Source organism: Tachypleus tridentatus, chromosome 9, assembly GCF_004210375.1.
Source record: "Tachypleus tridentatus isolate NWPU-2018 chromosome 9, ASM421037v1, whole genome shotgun sequence".
NCBI classification, from domain to species: domain Eukaryota; kingdom Metazoa; phylum Arthropoda; class Merostomata; order Xiphosura; family Limulidae; genus Tachypleus; species Tachypleus tridentatus.
Window position 1 is genome coordinate 68,056,823 of NC_134833.1, and position 24,113 is coordinate 68,080,935.

Genomic DNA, 24,113 nt, shown 5'->3' on the forward strand with positions numbered 1-24,113 from the left:
TCTTGCGTTTTGCTAACAATTGAGCAACCTTATAACTTACAATCAATCCTTTTTCGGGCAGTTTCATATAGTTCACAAGCTTCCTTGATTGTTCATGTTGTTGAGACGTGAGATTCTCGAAGTATTCTTTTGGTTTATCGTTCACAGCTGAATGTTTTGTTTCCAAGTGTCTCTTCAGTTTGCTAGGAACAAGCACGTCGTTCGATAAAGCTGCATTGCAGAGTAGGAAGAATGGTAACTGAGAATGTTTCGATAAAACCGTATTCGATGTATTTGTTTTTGTACTTTCGTTTGATTCCTTGCTTGTAATTCAACACATTCTTCTTTGCAGCACCAGACTTACTTAAACATTTTTCAATGGATAAATGATAAATTTAATTCACACACAATAAGCACGAAGTTTTGCAGTTGATATAAAATTCCTACCTTCAGCGTAGTAGCTGTAACTTACCGCAGAATGAGAATGTGTTCGGGAAAGCAGTTTGATTGTTTGATGCATCATTTATGACGTACAAAGCGCTTGTTGTGCCACAATTAAATTAACAGTCGAACCATTGCAGTCGAGAATGAAATTTAAGTACGAACTTCTCAGTGCTCGAGTTCAATGAAAACCATTGAATGTTTTGGAAGGTTTTAGAGTGTCTCTATAGTAGCTTTTATTAACTGGTGTGTTCGACTTACTTGTAAAATCCCAAGAAAGTTGAATGTATTTCAAAAACACCGCGGCATACCTGCCAATCCCTCGCGGCACACAGGTTGAGAATCACTGGCATATAGAGTTTCAAAACTTCCTAATACATTGAACACTTTGCTGAGGATCAAAATTATTGATTTAAAATGTTTTAATTACAATGTAAGTCAACAGACAAAAATATGTATGTAAGGAATAAACGGATACAATAAAGTTAACAGAGTAAAATATGTATGTATGGGATCAACTTTCACAATATGAGTCAAGAAAGTAAAATATGTATGTATGGGATCAACTTATATTTTGTAACTTAACAAACTAAAACTGGTATGTAGGGGATCAACTTAAAGAATGTAAGTGAACAGGTTAAATATATATATCGGGGATCAACGTATACAATGTAAGTTAACAATATAAAATGTGTATGAAGGGAATCAACTGAAAAAATTTAAGTCAACAGAGAAAACATGTATGTCGGGGATCAAGTTATACAATGAAAGTGGACAGACTAACATATATATGTAAGGGAGCAACTTATATTTTGTAAGTCAACAAACTGAAATAGGTATGTAGGGGATAAACATAAACAAAGTAAGATGGCACTAAAATATATATGTATGGGTTAAATTATACAATGTAAGTCAACAGGCTAAAATATAGATATAGGGATTAACTTACGCAATGTAAGTCAACAGACTAAAATATGTACGTAAGTGATCAACTTATATAATGTAAGTTAAAAACTAAAATATGTATGTAGGGGATCAACTCATATAATGTAAGTTAACGGATCAAAATATGGATGTCGGGAATCAACTTATAGAATATAAGTCAACAAACTAAAATATGTATATTGGGGATCAACCGACTCAATGTAAATCAACAGAGCAAAATATTTACCTATCTGGGGAATGGACTTATACAAAGTAAGTCAACAGTGTAAAACAAGTATGTCGGCGATCAACTCATCTAATGTAAATTAACATATCAAAATATGTGTGTCGGGGATCAACTGATACAATATAAATGAACAAAGTAAAATATGTATGTAAGGGATCAACTGATACAATATAAAGGAACAAAGTAAAATATGTATGTAAGGGATCAACTGATACAATATAAAGGAACAAAGTAAAATATGTATGTAAGGGATCAACTGATACAATATAAAGGAACAAAGTAAAATATGTATGTAAGGGATCAACTGATACAATATAAATGAACAAAGTAAAATATGTATGTAAGGGATCAACTGATACAATATAAAGGAACAAAGTAAAATATGTATGTAAGGTATCAATTGATACAATATAAAGGAACAAAGTAAAATATGTATGTAGGATATTACGTTTCCTAGTGTAAGTGAACAGACTAAAATATGTATGTCGGCGATCAACTCATCTAATGTAAATTAACAGATCAAAATATGTGTGTCGGGGATCAACTGATACAATATAAATGAACAAAGTAAAATATGTATGTAAGGGATCAACTGATACAATATAAAGGAACAAAGTAAAATATGTATGTAAGGGATCAACTGATACAATATAAATGAACAAAGTAAAATATGTATGTAAGGGATCAACTGATACAATATAAATGAACAAAGTAAAATATGTATGTAATGGATCAACTGATACAATATAAAGGAACAAAGTAAAACATGTATGTAAGGGATCAACTGATACAATATAAATGAACAAAGTAAAATATGTATGTAAGGGATCAACTGATACAATATAAATGAACAAAGTAAAATATGTATGTAAGGGATCAACTGATACAATATAAAGGAACAAAGTAAAACATGTATGTAAGGGATCAACTTATACAATATAAATGAACAAAGTAAAATATGTATGTAAGGGATCAACTTATACAATGTAATTTAACAGACTAAAATATGTATGTATGGAATGAACTTTTACAGTGTAAGTTTACAAACTAAGACACGTATGTTGGGGACCAACTTATACAATGTAAGTCAACAGAGTAAAACATGTATGTCGGGGTTCAACATATACAATGTAAAACAACAAACTGTGTATGTAGGGGACCAACTTATACAATGTAATTTAACAGACTAAAATATGTATGTAAGTTATCATTTTATACAGTGTAAGTTAACAGACCAAAATATGTATGTCGGGGATCAACTTATACATTGTAAGTCAACAAAGTAAAACATGTATGTCAGGGATCAACTAATACAATGTAAATCAACAGACTAAAATATGAACTTTGTTTGTCGATGTTGTAAAAAAAACAACAGCATTGTTTTAAACCATTAACTCTAAATTCAAGAAGTCATATTCAAGAAACAGGTCACAAGGTACTGTATAAGCTTTATTATTATAGATTAATCACAGGTATGAATCTAATGGCTATTTTATTATTATATATTAATCACAAATGTGAATCTAATGGCCATTTTGTTATTATAGATTAATCATAAGTGTGAATCTAATGGCTATTTTAATTAATTATTAAAGATTAATCACAAGTGCGAATCTAATGAAAAAATTGTGGATATTTTATGTTGGCAAAGATTAATGAAGCGAATGACTTGTGGAAATTTTATAATACATTCGTTATGTTATATATTTAACACACTACAAAGCTAACAGGTTTATATTTGTATGAACTTAGCTTTCAAACTTTAGTTGATAGTTACTTTTTGTGTTATCTGTAGCTTAGTTTTAATTTTTATAACATATATACCATGAACCACTATAGTGGTTTGAACTGGAGAACGCCAATTCTTTTTGTTTTTTGTTATTATTATTGTTTCTCTAGCCAGGCTCAAGCACTACAATCAAAACAGGGCAACATTATTATAAAGATTACTACGCATTGCAAAGGATACTGTTTCTATATTTTTATAAGCTAAAAAATCATTATTATTGTATAAAAGGTGTAATCATTACCCCTTGTAGTCAGTTTTATTACAAAATATGGTGTTTCTTTGACAAGTTTAAGTACAGAGTGAAACAAGAAATGCCAGCCAATAATAAATAAACATCAGACGACCCTAACCGTTAGATACTCGGTGATTTTATTTTTCTTTGTACGCTATCTAATTGATATCTTCAGGGAGCCAACCCCTATATCATGTATGAAGTGAAAGAATAAAAAAATAAACAGAATATTAAATTTATTAAAACATTTGTATAATAATTACTTTAAAAGACATGAAGGTTTATTCTCAGCGATATTTTAAATGTATATTTTTAATTTTAAAAGGCTGCTTTCCAACTCGCAAAAAATTAGTGGGTTTGTGTCTTAGTTTAGGTACACACTTGTTCTTTGCTATACATTATATAAAGATAATTTAGTTACACAGAAACAATAAATGTTCAAACAAATCTCCAGTTGTAGCTTAATAATTTACATCTCGAACTAATGTGATATTTAATCAAAAACACCTTAGGTGTGAAAAAAAAAGAGATGGAGCAAGAAAACGTTTGAGCGTGTGACTTAAAGAAATCTAATCAAAATTGACGGTCGAACTGGTAGCTACACTTATAGCATTGACAAAACGTTTACTGGAAATTTTTATTCATTAGCTAGTCAGACTGTACTTTTGTTCAGCTTAGGGCATGGTAGTGAGTAAGACAAAATACTAGGCCCAGCTAACTAATAAATTAACATTTGCTGTACAATTGTTATTAAAACTATAAGTGCAGCTACCAGTTTGTCCGCCTATTTTTATTTTGTTTCTGTAAATCATATATTCAATTCTTTTTTTCCTGTATTTTATTTTCAAAACTAAGGTGTTTTTGATTAGATATCATGAGTTTTTGTCAATATACATCAACAAACCACAACAAGAAAGAAAGCTCTATAGTAACCTACATTAGCTTTAGGACCGCAAACCTATTGTATGGAACAAATATTTTCTCCACAGAACCAACCATATTCTTTATAAAATATATGGTGGTAGGTTTTTCTCTCTAAAGAAACCTTAATAACCTTCTTTATGGTAACGCCATGGAATCTAGATTGACAGTTTCCTGTCATCACCCGTATACACTCAGTACAGCTGTATCAAGCATCACTGTTTACATTAGTTGTTAAAGCTAATATCACTTGACACTAAACGCTGTTTAATTGGGAGAATTTCATAAAATTTTAACGCAACCAAATGTAATACCCCTTTTCAGAGGTGTTTAAACTCCCAATTTTTTATTTATCTTGTGTCTCAAACATTGAGTATATTTGTTTACGTTTCTATTCCCCTTTTTAAATTAACAATTTTGATAATTTTGTATATATTATTTACCAGATTATTTCCATGTTTTATTTTAAATTTGTTTTCCTCCAGAAAATCCTGAAAAAAACACGCCATAAAACCGGTTTCTAGTAGTATAACAATTGAGTTTTCACTACATTATATATTTCACTGAATTCACTTAATATCTAGTGGTTTAGAAATATATATTTGTGTGTTTACGTATATATATAGAGAGAGATAGTGAGGGAGAAAGTACTAGTGGCTATGCTACATTTACTTTCTATACACCAATAACTTTACAGAAACGGGTGAAAATAAATGTCTTATCACATTGTTGATATAAACACATGGAAGCTCCGTCTAGAAAAATAAATGATAAGATCTTTTATACACAGGCTTATTATACGAATTTTAGGAAATGCTTGTTTTATGGGGCAGGAATAATTCATAGTTGTGTTTAGTAAGTAACAAACTTCTATACTCATGAGACATCTAAAATAAAAGCTGTAATTTTTCCAAACTTGAAACAACAACCACAGAGAAAGTGTATTCTTACATTATATAGATACTCACTAAAATAATTTCTCATAAACACAATTTTAACAAATAATTCAAAATCACAGGAAAAAGTTGAAAGAATTGTAAAAAACAATACGTGAAGATATTGTAGAAACAATAAATAAACTTTTTCACTAATTCTTGAAAATATTTCCATTCCTTTTGTAACAGTGTAAAAGATAAAAATTTCAGATGAATTGTGTGAAAAAAACGTGTGAAAACAAGTATTTTGATGACCAAAGGTTTTCACTTGAACAAAACTAAGTATAGTATATAATATAACGTGTTTATTCAAAATAGTGTGTACTAAGTACAGTATACAATGTGTTTATTTAAAATAACGATGTACTAAGTACAGTATATAAAGTTTATTTAAACTAGAGTGTACTAAGAACAGTATACAACGTGTTTATTTAAAATAACGAATGTGCTAAGTACAGTATACAATGTATTTATTTAAAATAGTGTACTAAGAACAGTATACAACGTGTTTATTTAAAATAACGAATGTGCTAAGTACAGTATACAATGTATTTATTTAAAATAGTGTATTAAGTACAGTATACAATGTGTTTCTTTAAAATAGTGTGTACTAAGTAAAGTATACAATGTGTTTATTTAAAATAGTGTATACTAAGTACAGAATATAATGTGTTTATTTAAAATAGTAAGTATTAAATACAGTATACGTGTTTATTTAAAATAGTGAGTACTAAATACAGTATACAATGTGTTTATTTAAAATAGTGAGTACTAAATACAGTATACAATGTGTTTATTTAAAATAGTGAGTACTAAGTAGAGTATACAATGTGTTTATTTAAAATAGTGTGTATTAATTTTGTTTGTTTTTTAATTTCGCGCAAAGCTACACGAGGGCTATCTGCGCTAGCCGTCCTTAATTTAGCAGTGTAAGACTAGAGGGACAGCAGCTAGTCATCACCATCCATCGCCTACTCTTGGGCTGCTATTTTACCGACGAATAGTGGGGTTGACCGTAACATTATAAGGCCCCCACGGCTGAAAGGGCGAGCATGTTTAGAGTGACAAGAATTCGAACCAGCGACCCTCAGGTTACGAGTCGAACGCCTTAACCCACCTGGCCATGCTGGGCGGGTATTAAGTATAGTTTACAGTGTGTTTGTTTAAAATAGTGTGTACTAAGTACAATATACAGTGTGTTTGTTTAAAATAGTGTGTACTAAGCACAGTATACAATGTGTTTATTTGAAATAGCATGTACTAAGTACAGTATACAATGTGTTTATTTAAAATAGTGTGTACTAAGCACAGTATACAATGTGTTTATTCGAAATAGCATGTACTAAGTACAGTATACAATGTGTTTATTTAAAATAGTGTGTACTAAGCACAGTATACAATGTGTTTATTTAAAATAACGTATGTGCTAAGTACAGCATACAATGTGTTGAATACGGTTGAAACTAAATGACCATGTTCCTGAGTCATCTGAAGTGTGACTGGTGTTGTCTAGTCACAGTAAATGTTTTGGTATTTTGAAGGGAACTGAAGTGAACATAGAATTTGGTGTATTATCTTTAGTTATAAAAGATGTAGGGTGATCCATGAGATTGGTAATCTACTCAAAATAGTCACACAAATCTTGACATACTGATGGATAAGTTACACTAACCATCATGGTGGTGCTGTGTTACTGATATTAAATATTTATATACATAAATATACTAGTAAATATAATTAGTATTTAAATATTAAATATTTTATATACAGGTAAAGAAAGAATCAATTAATTTTGTACAAATCATTAGCTAGGCTTCGGTTTGAAGCACGTTTATTCTCTTTATCTCAAAAAGGATATGGACTCTTAAGATGGAATGCACTAGGACGGTAAAGTTATCTTTAAGGAACAGGAAGTATCTTTTGTTTTATCTCAAGAGGTGATCTTATTAAAAAGTACAATATCGTCAGCATCACCAAAAAGATAAAGGGCTCTGATTTCTTCGTGCCGTACTATAGGTCGAGAGGAACGTAACTGTACGTTTTGAAAAGGCTGGCTAGTCTGTGTATCATAACGACGTGAAACAGGCTAGTCTGTATATCCTAACGACTTGGAGCAGGCTAATCTGTATATGTTAACGATTTGGAACAGGCTAGTCTGTATATCCTAACTACTTGGAGCAGGCTATTTTCTGTATCGTAATGATTTGGAGCAGATTAGTCTGTACATCCTAACGAAAGGCTAGTTTGCATACCCTAACCGCTTGAAGGTTACCACTTCACACAACTTTGGGAGAAAAATGTGTATTTAACTTCTGTTTTTCACTCAGACATAAAAATAAATCTTTGAAGGACCCAATAGTTTTTCATTGAATGTTACTTTATGTATAAGTTGGGTTCTGTACTTACCTTTAATGTGTAGAAGGAGTTATTGTTACGTGGGCAATATTGTGTTGTGAGTTATCGCACAATGAACTTTTTTTTGTGAACTACTATCATTTTTGGTATTTATTTGTCTTACATAAACATGATACAGTAGCCAAAAATCTAATAATGTAAACCATAGAGCCAGCTAGTTTAAAATGAGGATCCTAGAAGTTAAGTGGTTGTCATTTATTGTAGAACATAGAGCTAGCCAGTTTAAAATGAGGATCCTAGAAGTCAAGTGTTTGTCATATAATGTAGAACATAGAGCCAGCCGTTTAAAATGAGGATCCTAGAAGTTAAGTGGTTGTCATTTAATGCAGAACATAGAGCCAGTCAGTTTAAAATCAGGATCCTAGAAGTAAAGTGTTTGTCATATAATGTAGAACATAGAGCCAGCCAGTTTAAAATGAGGATCCTAGAAGTAAAGTGTTTGTCATATAATGTAGAATATAGAGCCAGCCGTTTAAAATGAGGATCCTAGAAGTTAAGTGGTTGTCATTTAATGTAGAACATAGAGCCAGTCAGTTTAAAATGAGGATCCCGAATATCAAGTTTTGTTATATAATGTAAAACATAGAGCCAGCCAGTTCTAGTGAGGATTCTAGAAGTTAAGTGTTTGTAACAAAACATTTGTTTCATGTTTGTACTTTTATTGTTGTTTTCATGTCCGAGTTCGATTATTTCTTTGTTTCGCTTAGCCTAGAATCTACTATAATACATGTACTCTATACTTTTATATTTTAAATCAGTGTACCTGAACAACTCACTACTTTGATATTTGTGAATTGTTAGTTCTATTTGTATTGTAGGAGGGTTTTCCCTTGACTACTGCAGTACAACATAATGTCTTGTCAGTTAATCAGGCAACATTTATAAACATGACCAGATGGTTATGGCGCTCGACTTGCAATATGAGGGTCAATAGTTTGAATCCCTGCCACACCAAACATGTTAGCCCTTTCAGCCGTGGTGGCATTATAACTGAGGTGTTATAGTGTAACGATTAGGGCGCACCTATTTGTTGCCTTTCAAACCTGATCTGTAGTTTAGTTTTAAACCTACTCATAATATTTGTATCATGTTCTAACGTATAAGGCTTTTTATAAAATACTAATAGACATACCAGGGGGAAAAATAGGAAATGACAACAAAAAGGAAATTAGTACAAAAATATTTATTTTCTTAAAAATATAACACCTACATGTACAAACACTAATTATAAAAATTAAATAAATATATCAAAGTGCTTCTTTGTAAATAACGTTCCTGGTATTTCAAAGTAATATTAACTTTTTCATTGTCTACATCAGAGCACTCAACATAATGATGTCATGAGAAAACTAAGGACTTGTCAACTTTAGTTCAAATACCTTTAAAGATTGTCATTGAGCCTTATTAATTGGCATTACAAAATTGAGTTGAAGTCTCTTGGATTCAAAGTCTGTGTCAGTTGGGTTGACAGGTATCTTTTGACATTGCCTGTAATAATTGTAGCTTTGATGACAACAGAAAGTAACTCTTTCACAATTAACCTTGTGCCATTGTATAATCTAGACGAATCCAAGTTTCACAAAAACATGAGATAGGCCCTAATTTTGAATATTAAGATGTGTGGTGGAAATCCTGGGAGTTGCAGGGAATTCAATAATTCAAATGGATAGTGGAAATTTGATCAGGGTCCTACATTGATGCAATGGACTTGTAGAGCTCCAGGTAATTTTTGCAATACCTAGAATTTATCGTGTCAACAGTCTCCTTTTAAGAGCCAAAATAGCCCTTTTCTGTAGCCAGGTGATGTCTTGAAAATGTTTTTGCATATTTGGGAACACTCTTTGGCCAGTTCTTCTCCTGAAAGGATGCCTTTAGACACTGTGATACATGTAAATCCATCTGTGCCTTCAACAAGAATATTTCCAGTTTCTATGTCAAGAAGAGTTGCAACAAAGTTCTCTGCCTCTTGTCCTCCATAGATACACTTGGGTATTTGTAATTAGTTTCATACTGAAAACACGTTTTCAAAGGAATGATGACTCGATGCAGGTATTCGACTCATCAGCTTTGATTCCCCAAGGTTCAACAAGTAAGGTTTGTAGAAAGTAATCAGTTATGAGAAAACAGCTCAAATTCTCCCTTGTGTGGCATAGTGTATTCATTCCACAATATTAATTCACAATAAACCCGGACTCGTGCAAGGGAAGTCCCATTTGAAATGTTATGACAGTGAACTTTTGTCGGGGAAGATCTAATGAAAGCTTGAATGTCAAATGGATAATTCTTCCTCCAGTAAATAGAGTGACTGCAATCTCTGATCATGCCACAGGTAGAGAATTTTTTTCCCTCTGATGAACCTTAACCAGAAACAGGTTGAGAACAAATGTCTTCCCACTGCCGCCAGGTGCATCAAGAGAAAAAAACATTCCTACATAATTAGATTCAATGTCTTTCAAGATTCTCGTATGATAACGGAATAAGAAGTTACTAGTATATAGCTAGGTGTAACGTTCCTTAACGTATCTGAATTAAATTACAAAGTTTACATTGAAACCTTCTGCTATCATCGATTTACAATGTTGATGAGTATTTCAGTTTCTTCGATGTAGTAATAAACAGCTGGATTTTAGTATGTTGGTGTTATTTAAAGACAGGTTTACAAGTCAAATATTATACTTACGTTTATGTTTTTGTATGCCAGATTCAATTTCTCTTTTATTTATTAATCTATAGAAGAGACGTTTATTTTTAAACTAATGGATTCAGTTGTAAAAAGCTCACGCAGATATTACTGCTGTTTTCTCAGGTACTGTGGGACAAAACATGAACTTTCTCGATCGTCCGTACGATATGCATACGGTGAGTTTCTGATACAGTTTATTTTGTTGTTTACAGATTAAACATGACTTGCGAATTTATGCTGATAAAATACCTGTGTTAGAACCAGAATATGTTATAGTTACATAAGTTATAAAAGTATTCAATTTCTTAGGTTTATCGCATACAGTACCAATTTTAAAACTGATACAAATTGCTTTTATGACATTTAAAATGTACCATAGGCGTAGATCATTTGATTGAGTTTGTTTAAAACCAATAAATAAAATCATGTAAAATGACAACTTAGAGAATTAGTTATAAATCCCTGGTTTATTCATCTCCATGTCTCTTACGTTTAAGAAAACATTAGGAAGCCTTTCATTTATTTACTTGGGAAACTGCCCTCAGAAAATGAAGTTTTACCGTTGGTTTTCCAGATATCACAAGGCCACAGTACAAAAATATAAGTCTGAAAGAAGACTATTTTATTTGTATAATGTTGAAAGCCTCTTATATTTTCCTGGACATTCATCTTGAATCTTAGAATCCAGATATAATATCCATGTGAGTTGGGTCTATTAAAATACTTCCCATAAAGTGTTCAGGATCAAGAATGTTGCCTGGTAGATAGAACCATTTAACCATCGAAGTTTTCAACAAGATACCATCCAAGGTTGTCATACACATTTTTTATAAAAATCAAAATCTTAGCTTCCCTTTTATAATTTACGAAATAATCGATTCCCTCTTGAATGTCAATAGAGTGCTTTAATTCATTCCATAAGTCAAACACGTGTTAGAAAAATAAAACTATTTTCTTGAATATATCTTTTCTCAAAATATTATTAAGTTTATGTCGTCTCGTCATATTGTCTTAAGAATATAGAAACCGCATTGACCTCTCTTCAAACAGTTTTTAAACCTAAAAACCATTACCTTACTTATAAACAAATAAACCATATGAAGTTATTTATCCTACAACGTTTCTTCTCTAGCAGCGAGACATGACAACGTACATTGCAACACATTCAAACTGCAAATACAATAATAAAATAACTGGATTTGTTAACATCTCCCTCTAGTTTTAAATGTAATTAAATAAATAAAAATATAACCAAGGTACCCTATAATTGATACAATCAAGAAAACAACTAACCATGGTACTTTATAAGTGGTGCAGATAGCCCAGTTGCTTTGCGCCCCAAAACACCAAACCAACCACCCAAACAACCAATTTTTATAAATATAATTGATAAAATCAAGATAACAACTAAACAAGGTACCCTATAATTGATACAATCAAGAAAACGACTAACCAAAGTACTCTATAATTGACACAATCAAAATAACAACTAACCAAGGTACACTATAACTGATACAACGTGTCTAAGAATTACGTTATTATTGGGGTAAGATAAATTATAAGTTTATTTAAACAAATTATAAGATATACAGATTTCTGAAATAAATAAATTATTGTGTAACCAAGATTTTGTAACTTAATATTTCAAATAAATATTCAAAAAGCAACATCGTTAATATAAAAATACACAATAAAATAACAATAATAATTAAATAAGAATTAGCAGAAACTAAAACCTAATACATGAGATTATACAAAGAGGAATTAAACACTTTTTAATAATAGCGTAAATAATTATCATGTAAGTATTTGCAATGAAACATTATTACTTTTATTAATCAACAAATATATTTTACTTATTGCAGTTTAAAGCTCTTGTAAGTGTTGTTTATTTAGATCACAGTAATTTTATTTCTTGACAGACCTACAGATCACATAGCTGACAAATTAGTATTTGTTTTTAATAATCTCACACACGAGCCCTACTCCACCGGGAGTGAAACCTCTTAACATAGAAATGGATTTTTTTAATTTATACACTAGATGGCAGGTGAGCTTGAGTTTTAAGGTAAATAAAGATGCAGTTTAACAACGAAATGAAAAGAAACACCACATTTAAATAAATATGTATATAATCCTAACTCACACAGCTATCCAGAAAGTTTTAAATCAAACTGTAATGAAATCAAAACAGAAAATAATAAAAAGGAACATAAAAGTTAATTTGGAAACTATAGATAAAAATGATAAAATTAGAGATGAATACACGGGTTAAAGTGACATTTAGGACGAAAGAACTATAGAAAAGTTATAAAATAAAGTGGAAATAAGAGAACCATCTATCTGACCGATCATGTGAACTAATTGCAAGAATATTATAAATATGCTAAAGGTTAATTTACTGTAGTAATGTCCCTGAAAGGATAATTTACATTAAAGTGTATATAAGAATGCATTTTTAAATATTCTGTTATTTTGTGTTAACAACATTCCTGATCCCGAGTGCTCCACTGAATTTATCTGAATTACATCAATACTAATCTTCCGATTGTTATGAAAATGCTTAAGACGTTAGAATATGCAAGCAGCAGAGAAGAACAGGTTTTAAGAACTTCAATTATCACTTATAAACCGATTTATATAAGTACTGATTATAAATTAAAAGAATAATTTTCTTTTTAAATAAATTTGTAATTAAACTTCGTTTAGAAAATTATTTACAATTCCGTTTTTCTTATTGAAATTTACAATATTATTCTTAAGATTAAAAAAAGGATAAAGGCTGTGCTGAATTATGAAAGCAATAAAATAAGATGATACAAATTTATAGTTTATAAAAGGCAGAGTAAACCTAATCTGAGACAGTTTTATTTTCCTGACAGAATGATTAACTTATGGAATAAAGTACCATTTGTAGTAGTGGATGCTGACACCTAATACGAGTTTCAGAGGGGGACTGATTGTTTCTTGAAATGCAAATGGTGGGTTTATTTTTGTTTTTCTTGGGGATTATTTTTTTAGGTGCAGTCGTGAGGCCTTATTCATGTATTACGTAACACCATTAAATTCTACTTGTTATACATATATTTATTTTCAAACTAAAAATATGGCACCAGATTTCCATGATTACACTTTAAGTATTTATTATATCTGTGGACTAAAACATCTCCTAATATTCATCACAGGCTTCACACAGTCAGACTACTGATTTCTCAGCGTACCAGCCTTCAACACCTTGCCGTCCTCATCCTGTTTCCCCACCAGCACGTCTACATCCTCATAGCGGGTCTAACCGTCATTCATTTCATTCTGTAATCTCTTATGGTGCTACACCACAGATGACTTTATATGGAGCCACACAAATTCCTTATGGACCTGTGAGTCAAGACATATATGGAGGTCATCATTCTTTATATAGTACTAGTGTCCATAGATTACAGCAAACTAAATTAACTTGGCAAGACTCAGGCATGATGCAGTCATACAGTCGACCAGTTTCCAAACCTCCAGCCATGAACACATCTCCACATATGCCACCACCTTCTATGAAATCTTCACGTGCTGTTAGTATTTCTGGACCACATCTTCCAGCTCCTTGTCATTTCAGGCAACTGCCCATAGGATCGTCACATACCTCATCATTGCATACTTGGTACCAGACTCAAATACCTAGTCTTGGGGCTCTTTCATCTCCCAGGAACACTCCATCACCTCTAGCTGTCATTTCTTGTTCTCCTGTGAATGACCAGTCTATTTCTCATTCTTCTTCAGGCCACTCTTCTCACCACTTGATATCTCACTTGCAGCTTCAAAACGCAACTCCACCTCCTCCAAAAGTGGGCTGCTCTACCACAAATGAACAATCAGTGTGTAACAAATCTATTAAACGAGTGATAAGCTCCAATCCCTTACAATCTCTTCAGAAAAGGGTAATACTAAACAATAAGTTTGTGGGATCGTCTATCATTAGAGCCAGCCATAAAATGGCCAACAATCAGTCTACTATTTCTGTTCCCAGCAGGTCCGGCTCTTATTTCTCATCAGTAGAACAGTTAGCTGGTTGTGAACCTGGGCTCCAATTTTCCACTTACTATAATTTGGATCAAAACAGGTTATCTACTCCTTCTCATTTAGTAAGCTCCTCTTATGTTCCCTTGAGGCTGAGAACAGTTTCTCCTGTATATCAGCAAACACTTATTGAAAGTTTAAATCCAGATAACTCGTCTTTAGAGACTTCAATCAATGGTGTATCACAGTCAACAAGTTCCAATGGAAGCCATCCTCCTAGGCATGTATCTTTAAGTAGTTCAGAAAACGAAAACCGACAATATAATAAAAACGATCAAGGTTTAATTGACTGTGAAAATACAGCCCCATTAGAGTACCAAGGGAACTCATGTTTATATTGTGAAAAAAATGAATACAGTGATACTGAGTTAACCTTTAATTCTGAGAATCAATGTTTCAATAAGCAAGGATGTGGTAAAAACGTAAAATCTGAAATGACGTCTCTAGGACCAAAACAAAATATGGACGATAGACTTTTTGAAAGTCTGCAAGAAAAGGAGAACATTACATTCAGAGAAGATGAGTTTGGTAATGGTGAGATGGAAATTAGTGTTGATGATCTGAAACAGTTGTATCCACTTCCTACATGCCCTGGGTGGAACAAAACCTTTGATATTTATGACAGTCACTGTGATTCCAGTGGAAAGCATCAGTTTCATGGTAATGAAGATGTTATGGGTCTACATGTAAACCAAAGTCCTAGAAGACAAAGTAGAACAGAATCTTTGAACAAATATGTTTTAGATTATCATAATGGTACAACTAAACAAAGCTCATCCAGTAAGTCGACTGGGAAGGGACGTGGCCGTGGATGTGGCAAGAAATCTAGTGGAGGGGGAAATGCTGACAGTTTTGTAAGTGATAGCATATATGGATTATATCAGACTGCTTCTTTGAATGTTGAAAACAGACCTGCAGAGATGTGGCATACCCAGATTCAACAGAGTTATCCCACATCTGTCTGCCATACCAGGGAAGCAGATTTTCACTCTTGTGATAGTCCAATCACTTCTGATGATTCTCATGGAGTGCACAGTGCAGTACTTTACAGGCACTCTAACACTGCGACTTCTCATTTGTTTGTTCCTCATTTTCCTTCAACTCCAATTGCTTCTCTCTCACAAGATCATTCTCTTCTGTTTCCTCCTAAGAAGAAGAGAGGTCGTCCTATTGGTAGTAAAAACAAGCCCAAACCATCAGGGACAGAAGTTAAACGAAAACCAAAACCTATGAAGAAAACAGAAATTTATTTACCTGAAATGAAACTTGATACCAAGACAAAGGCTAGAACTTTTAATGGTCCTTATATTCATATCATGGGGACCAAAGAAAGACCTCTGTCTGTTGAAGTTGTTAACATCCTACTAGGAAAGGAAATGAAGCAAGTGAAGAATATTAAACAGAAGAGACAAGTTCTGTATGATAATATTCGTAAGAAACTGCTGTTTGGGCACATTAGTAACTTATCACCCATGTATGATAGTACTAAAAAGAACAAAACCTGGGTTTGTGTGCTCTGCTTTAAGGGCAGTCATAGGCGGGAGCTGGGTGATCTCTTTGGACCATATTACTTAAATAGTTGTCAGATACAATCCAATAATGAAGTTTCCACTTCAGGAACACTTACAATGACCTCTGTTAATCCTGATACACAGGATGATGTGGAGACAAAGGCAGTGCTGACTCAAAGTGTGCGAGGAAAGCATAAATGTTCTGAACAGGTAGAATTATCAAGAACAGACATCAGCAAAAAAGTGGGTATAACTGCATAATTGCTTGAATTAAGTTACTCAGGTTTTAGTTGATATGTTGTGTAACAATTTTTGTGAATACAAATGTGGTCTCCCAAACATAAGTCATATTTTAAGTATTTTAATATTAATGAATAGTAACACTAATATTTTACGTTTCTGTTTTTAATATTTATCATTATTGCTTCCACAATATAATTTCACTTGTTTGATTTTTGTTAAGCAAAAAGTTACCCAATGGACTATCTGTACTCTGCCCACTATGGCATCAGAAACAGATTTTTTAACATTGTAAGCCTCTAAACTTACTGCTTAGCCATTGGACAGAGGTTAGTTTAAGTTTCATCTTTCAAATGGCAATCATTAAAATCTTGCAATAGGCATTTTATAAGTGTCATGTCTGATTTTATCACATTTCTAATGTTTAGAAAGATTGGATCCTGAACATAACTATGTCAATTTGATGAAAGGTAAGACTATCATATTGTTCCTGACCATGAGTTTACATCTAACACATTTCATAATCTCAAAAACAAAGCACGTTTTTTTAAAAAATACATTTGGGTTTCATTCAAACAATGTGCAGAACATCATAACAACAGAACTTGCTTCCATCTCTTCTGTTTCAAATTGTGTTACTGTTTTGATGCACTTGGCTTATATCACTTAATTTAAGATATATTAGTCTTACACTGGCTTATATCACTTAATTCAAGATATATTAGTCTTATACTGGCTTATATCACTTAATTCAAGATGTACTAGTGATACACTTGGTTTATATGACTTAATTCAAGATGTGTTAGTGTTACACTTGACTTATATCACTTAATTGAAGATGAACTAGTGTCACACTGACTTATATCACTTAATCCAAGATATGTTAGTACTACCATGTAGCAACAACTTGATGTGAAAATTACTCTGAATAAATCATTGAATTTATGATGTGGATTTGTCAACTGTGTGCTGAGGTTAGTTATCGTAACAATATATATATATATTCAACATAATGAAAAAATATGTAATGTGTAATAATAAGATATCAGTACAGTACATAATGTATAAGAACTGAATATTAGTAATGTGTAACAACTCAATATAAATACACTATGTGATGTGTAACAAATCAATATCAGCACTGACTGTGTAACAACAAATATCTAATCCATAGCTAACTTTCTATACTTTTGGTGTTTTGAATATATGGATTCCTACTTCAGGTTTCCTCTTATGTTTTCATCTTGCACATTTCAAGATCAAAGTGGAAACACTGCATTTATGTTTGATGAAAAACTAAAGTGTTTTCAAAAGTAATAACCAGTTAATAATAATACTTTTAGAGCAATTTCTTAGAGAAACCTGAAGAATGTAATTTTTCTCTTCATCATGCTGTAAACCCTCCATGTACAACACAGGAAATTTGGATACATGAAGTATGTGCTGTGTGGTCACGTGGTGTTTATTTAATAAACCACAGGATTTATGGGCTAAAAGAAGCCATTCAAGAAGCATCTGAAACTGTAAGTTAGATAAACTGGCCATAAAGTCATACTTTACAACAATTATTGTTTCTTCATAGAGAATACTTTGATATTGTTTGAGTGTGACAGAACAGTTTAAATTCTAGTAGTTAGGTAGAAGATTATAAATTCTAATCCAGTATTTTGGCTTCAATGTTTTCTATCTCTAAGCTAGTATTTCAAATCACAGAATTTACAGCATAAGGTAGAATATCAGCTTTAAGAATGTAATATAATGTTTAAAATGTCAGTGTTTAACTGTAAAAGTTTCAAACTTTAATATTATTACTCACAACCAATAGATTATTCATCTCTTTGAAAGCTATGAATTAAAGATTTAATGTACATTTAAATAACAAACTTTAAAACAAACTTAGTCGTTCATATACTTTTATTTTTTTTAAAATTATAAATTTCAAAGTTGAACCTAAAATTTAAGAATTTTATGTAAAAGGATATAACATTATGTTTAAAACAGAGTTCTCTAAACCTAATGAAACAATTTATATTATATATGTCAGCACCTAATAATAGTGCTACACTCACTCAACATCTCAATGTCCTTGTCATCAAGGCACCAATCTATCAGTTGTGCAAAATCTTTTATGACAGTCCTTGTGGTATTCTGTTGTTAGATCATGATCTTGGTTATGGCAGTCCTCATGGTAGTTATTCTCTTGTTAGATCAGCTGGTAGCTGGACCAGCTCTTTGTTGGTTAGTCTTGGTACCTCCTATAAGCATTAGTAGAGACAGTATGATAATTATAGTTATTATAGAACTGGGTGTAACTTAGGTAGGATTAGTAGGTTATTTTAAAAGTATATCAGAGTTTGTATACCACTCACCTAGTAAGTTATGTATCAAACTACTTCTGGTAGAGGTAATAAACTGTTAGTTTACTGTTTAAATCTGGTAAATCTAGTTGTGATATATCTACTGTGTGTTATCAAAATAAGCTGTGCTTCCAAAACATTTCTCCAAAATAGCATATCTTTAATTTAATATGTTCAATAAAGTGTTGGCATGTAATTAAATCTATGCTATATGTAATGGAACGTTTACATCTATCAGAATATTATATTCAACTATACCTGTAGAATCTCTACTGGAAGTTGGTGTACATCTGTACCTGTGGTGCATCTATTATATTGTTGTGAATAACTACATTTGTGGTACCTTTATTAGAATGTTATGTATGTCTGTGGAACATCTATAGAATATTGTGTACTACTATATCTGTGGTACTTCTTTAGAATGTTCTGTACAACTATACCTGTGGAACATCTATAGAATGTTGTGTACAACTATACTTGTGGTACCTTTATTAGAATGTTGTGTGTGGTACATCCACTGGAATGTTAAATCCAATTCCACCTGTGGTACATCGATAGAATGTTGTATGGAACTATACTTGTGGTACAACTATAGAATATTTTCTATAACTATACCTGAGGTACATATACAGAATGTTGTGTACACCTTTGCCTGTAGTACATGTATTGAAATGTTAAGTACAACAATGAAATGTTGTGTGCAACTATACCTGTGGTACATCTCTAGAATGTTAAGCATAATCATACGTGTGTTACATCTATAGAATGTTGTGTACAGTTCCAGAGATACATCTACCTGTATCATACTATCTGCAATGTACAGTTCATCTTTTATTAACCTAGTAATTTCATACTATTTTATTGTGTAAATCTATTAAGATATTAATTTTACATTGGACAGGTTTTTAATATTTCATTGAAAGTAAATTATCCATTCTTGTAGATATGCATCAAATGTCAGATGACTGGAGCAACATTAGGTTGCTTAAACAGAGACTGTCCAGAACAATATCACTTCATCTGTGCCACTGACACAGGTATGTATTTGTTTTGAATAGTAAACTTTATTTGATGCAGTTGTCAAGCTTTTAATTATATATATATATATATATATATGATGGCTGGAATTTTTCTGCAGTAGGTGTCTGTGATTTATTGGTGATAAATTAGAACAATAAACAAAGAGTACATAATCCTCTCGTTTTAAAGTAAAATATTCAAAGCAAGTCAAATATGTGTGCAAAAACTCTTTACACTATAGGATATCAGAGTTGTATCTAAAATTAAATGATTCTCTTTATTTTTGACAAAAGTCTTCTCAGGCTGATTCAATTACTTTAGAATCCAACTGAAAAGATAAATTATTATTCTCTATTCTTATCAGTGAATAATTAATGTAATGCTACCTGTGGATTACAGCAGTTGTATCCTGAAATTGAAATAATTTTCTCCTTTCCATCAAAGTCCACATATTTGAACTCAGTTACATCAAAACAACCTTTGACAAGACAAATTATTCTCCTTATGTTTAAAGTCACTTTAAAATATCACCTATTATGGATAAAATAACCATCATGTAGTTTCTAAATTTTTTCTGACTAAACTATACTTATTTAACTTAACCTGCTTTCTTCTCAGTCATCTATATATATCATGTTCACTGAGCCTTGAAATTTTGACAAACTCTGTTAGTACCACTATAACATACTAATACTCATTCAAGGTAAGGAGAAAAATAGCAAACATTCAAGTGATTAGATGCCACAAGTGAACCATACACACAATGTACAACTGTTACCACAACCAAAGTTATCATAATTATCTCCTATACAATAATTACTTTTAACTCTCTTCTTAAAAAAACTAAATAATTATTAAATATTAACTTACAAAATAAATAATAATGCTTGCATCAAACAGTCTTGTATATCTAATACTGGTATTATTAGGTTCAATGATAAATATTTGTACTCTTGTCACAATTCTCTATACTAATATTAATGAGCATTAGAATAAAACTTATACTTTAGTTAAAATTTTTTTACACTGGGTATTAATGAATATTAAGAATAATTTTGAATTCTAGTTACAATTTTATTTAACAATGTTATCAAGTCAGACTATAAAAGGCTATTTTTTCAACACAAATAAGTATATTTAGAACATAGGGATATACTTTATATATTACAAAGTATTATTTTTATTAAAACAGATATGCTACAGGTAATAAGTACATTTACAACTTAGTAATACACATTATATATTTAAAATTATTATGTTTATTAAAATAGATATGTTATACGTAATAAGTACATTTACAACATAGTGATATGCTCTACAATTTTAAAGTATTATGTTCATTAAAATAGATATGTTACAGGTAAGAAGTACATTTGGAACTTAGTGATATACTCTACATATGTTAAAGTATTATGTATAGTAAAATAGGCATGTTACAGGTAATAACTACATTTAGAACTTGGTGATATACTCTCTATATTTTAAAGTATTATTTTTATTAAAACAGGTATGTTACAGGCAATGAATACATTAAGAACTTAGTGCTATACTCTACATATTTTAAGGTATTATTTTATTAAAATAGATATCTTACAGGAAATAAGTACATTTAGAACTAAGTGATATAATACTCTATACGTTTTAAAGTATTATTTCCATTAAAAAAATATGCTAAAGGTAATAAGCATATTTAGAACTTAGTGGTGTACTCTATTTATTGTAAAGTACTAATTTTATTAAAATAAGTATATTGCAGGTTTCAAGTACATTTAGAACTTAGTGATATACACTATATATTTTAAAAAGTATTATTTTTATAAAACAGATATGTTATTGGCAATAAATACATTTTGAACTAAGTGATATACTCTATATATATTTTATAGTATCATTTTTACTAAAATAGATATGTTAGAGGTAATCAAATTATTTAGAACGTAGAGTTATACTCTATATATGATAATGTATTGTTTTCGTACAAATAAATATATTACAAATAATAAGTGCATCTAGAAATTAGTTATATACTACTCCATATCTTTTAAAATATTATGTATACTAAAATATATTTGGTACAGGCAATAAGTACAATTAGAACATAGTGATATAACCTATATATTGTAAAGTATTATTCTTATTAAAATAGATATGTTACAGGATATAAATTGGCAAGTAAGTTTCTTATGTAAGTTTTTATACTTTTAACATAAGTATAAAGTATTATATTTATTAGAATAGATACAGTACAGGGAATAAGTACATTTAGAACTTAGTGATATACTGTACATATTTTAAAAGTATTATATTTATTAAAAGAAATATGTTACACGTGATAAGAACACTTAGATCTTAGTAATATACTCCCTATATTTTAAACTATTTTTTTAATTAAAACAAATTTGTTACAGGCAATGAATACATTTAGTACCTAGTGCTATACTATATATACTTTAAGGTATTATTTTTATTAAAATAGATATGTTACAGGTTCTATGTACATTTAGAACTTAGTGACATACTCTATATATTGTGAAATATTGTGTTTGTTAAAACAGATATGTTACAGGCAATAAATGCATTTAGAACTTAGTAATATAGTCTATATATTTCAAAGTATTATGTTTACTAAGATGGATATTTTACAGGTAATAAGTACAGTTACAAGTTAGTGATATACTCTACATATTTTAAAGTATTATTTTTCTAAAAATAGATACCTACAGGTCATAAGTACATTTAGAAATTAGTGATATACTCCATATATTTTAAATAATTATATTTAGTAAGGTAGATATGTTAAATGTAATAAGTACATCTACAACTTAGTAACATACATTGTATATTTTTTAAAAGTATTATTTTTATCAAAACAAATACAGTTACGACAGAAAGTGTTCATACCCCTGCGTCGTGAGTAGTGTTTTCCTCATAACTTAAAAACTATCACGATTAGGATAATGAAAGTATAGTATATTATAAATATCATACTAACACATACCTACAAATGTTTTTATGTAATTTGAACGACAAATAAACTGTTTATAAACAAATAACCAAACATAGGAGGAACAGAAAGTGTTCGTGCGTCTACTTTAATGGTCAGTTGTGTAGCTTTACTTGGCACAATCTCTCCTCATAGCCCTCCATGATCGTTTGACAGTACTCGACTGGTATTTTCTTCCATTCTTCTTTACAGAAGGCCTCCAACTCTTGCATGTTTTCCAGATGACGCTGATAAACCCTGGACTTCAACTTATGCCAAACGTTTTCAAATGGGTTGAGATCGGGTGACTGCGATGGCAACTCCAGAACGCTTATATGGTTCTTCTGCAACCAGGATTGCACATATTTCGATATGCGCTTAAGGTTATTGTCGTGCTGGAAGATCCAACGACGCCCAAGCCGTAAGTTCCGAGCCTCATTCTTGATATAAGTGCCTAATATATCAACGTACTCTTCTCTTTCATGATTCAGTTGACGCAGTGAAGGCTGCCTACACCAGAAAAGCTGAAGGAATCCCATAGTATGATCCAGCCACCTCCGTGTTTAACTGTAGGGAGGGTGTTCTTTGGAAGATTTCGTTCCCCTTTCTTTTGGAAAATGTAGCGAACATCATTGTGGCCGAAAAGCTCGATTTTAGTCTCGTCTGACCAAAGAATACTTTTCCAATAGGTAAAGAGTTTGTCTAGATGCTTTCTTGCATACCTCAATTGTGCTTCTAAATGAACAGGCTTTAAATACGGAGTTCTACGAGGACGGCATGCTATGAACCCAGAAGAGCGTAACATGTTCGTAACTGTAGAGGTGCTTACTTCAACTCTAGTTTCCCTTACCAGTTTCTGTATATTTAGTACGTGTTAAACGAGGGTTCCTATTAACTTCTCTGAGAACCTTCCTCTTGGTTCTCTCTGGAATTTTGGTGGGGCGTCCAGAACGAGGGAGGTTAGCAGTTGATCCTGTAAGCTTAAACTTGGCAATTATGCTTTGAACAGTAGATTTCGACGCATTAAGTTTATAGCAATACCGTAAAGAGATACACGAGACTTGTATTTAACAATAATTCGGTTTTTTAAATCACTGGACAGTTGTTTCCTGTTCACCATGATGACCAAACAGATAATGACGGAGACGGCGCTAAATTGCCGGAAGTACATTTTTTGCTGGCTAAATTCCAATAATTATGAACCCAGTGTCTAGTTCTGGAATGGTATAATGTAGTTTAGTCGCTAAACTAAACAAAATTTTTACGGGAATATCAGTTTTTTTCCACACGTTCTGAACTGTACGAACACTTTCTGCTACTCCTATTTTTGGTTATTTGTTTATATCCAGTTTATTTGTCGTTTAGTTT

The 24,113-nt window shown here is 31.4% G+C and overlaps 1 protein-coding gene across 8 annotated transcripts in view; it reads left to right on the plus strand.

Moving 5' to 3' along the window:
* LOC143225404 (uncharacterized) overlaps window positions 1–24,113 on the plus strand; it is a 45,035-nt gene that overhangs the window by 12,378 nt on the left and 8,544 nt on the right. For 2 of the 8 annotated variants that reach the window (XM_076454753.1, XM_076454757.1), the window contains exons 2-5: window positions 10,690–10,742; window positions 13,752–16,388; window positions 17,729–17,908; window positions 19,686–19,779. In XM_076454753.1, coding sequence (XP_076310868.1) covers window positions 10,707–10,742; window positions 13,752–16,388; window positions 17,729–17,908; window positions 19,686–19,779 — 2,947 coding nt within the window. In that variant the 5' untranslated portion in view covers window positions 10,690–10,706. Of the gene's footprint in view, window positions 1–10,689; window positions 10,743–13,448; window positions 13,548–13,751; window positions 16,389–16,813; window positions 16,856–17,728; window positions 17,909–19,685; window positions 19,780–22,958; window positions 23,167–24,113 lie in introns of those variants that run through there. The other 6 variants (XM_076454754.1, XM_076454752.1, XM_076454755.1 and 3 more) reach the window with 6 other exon arrangements.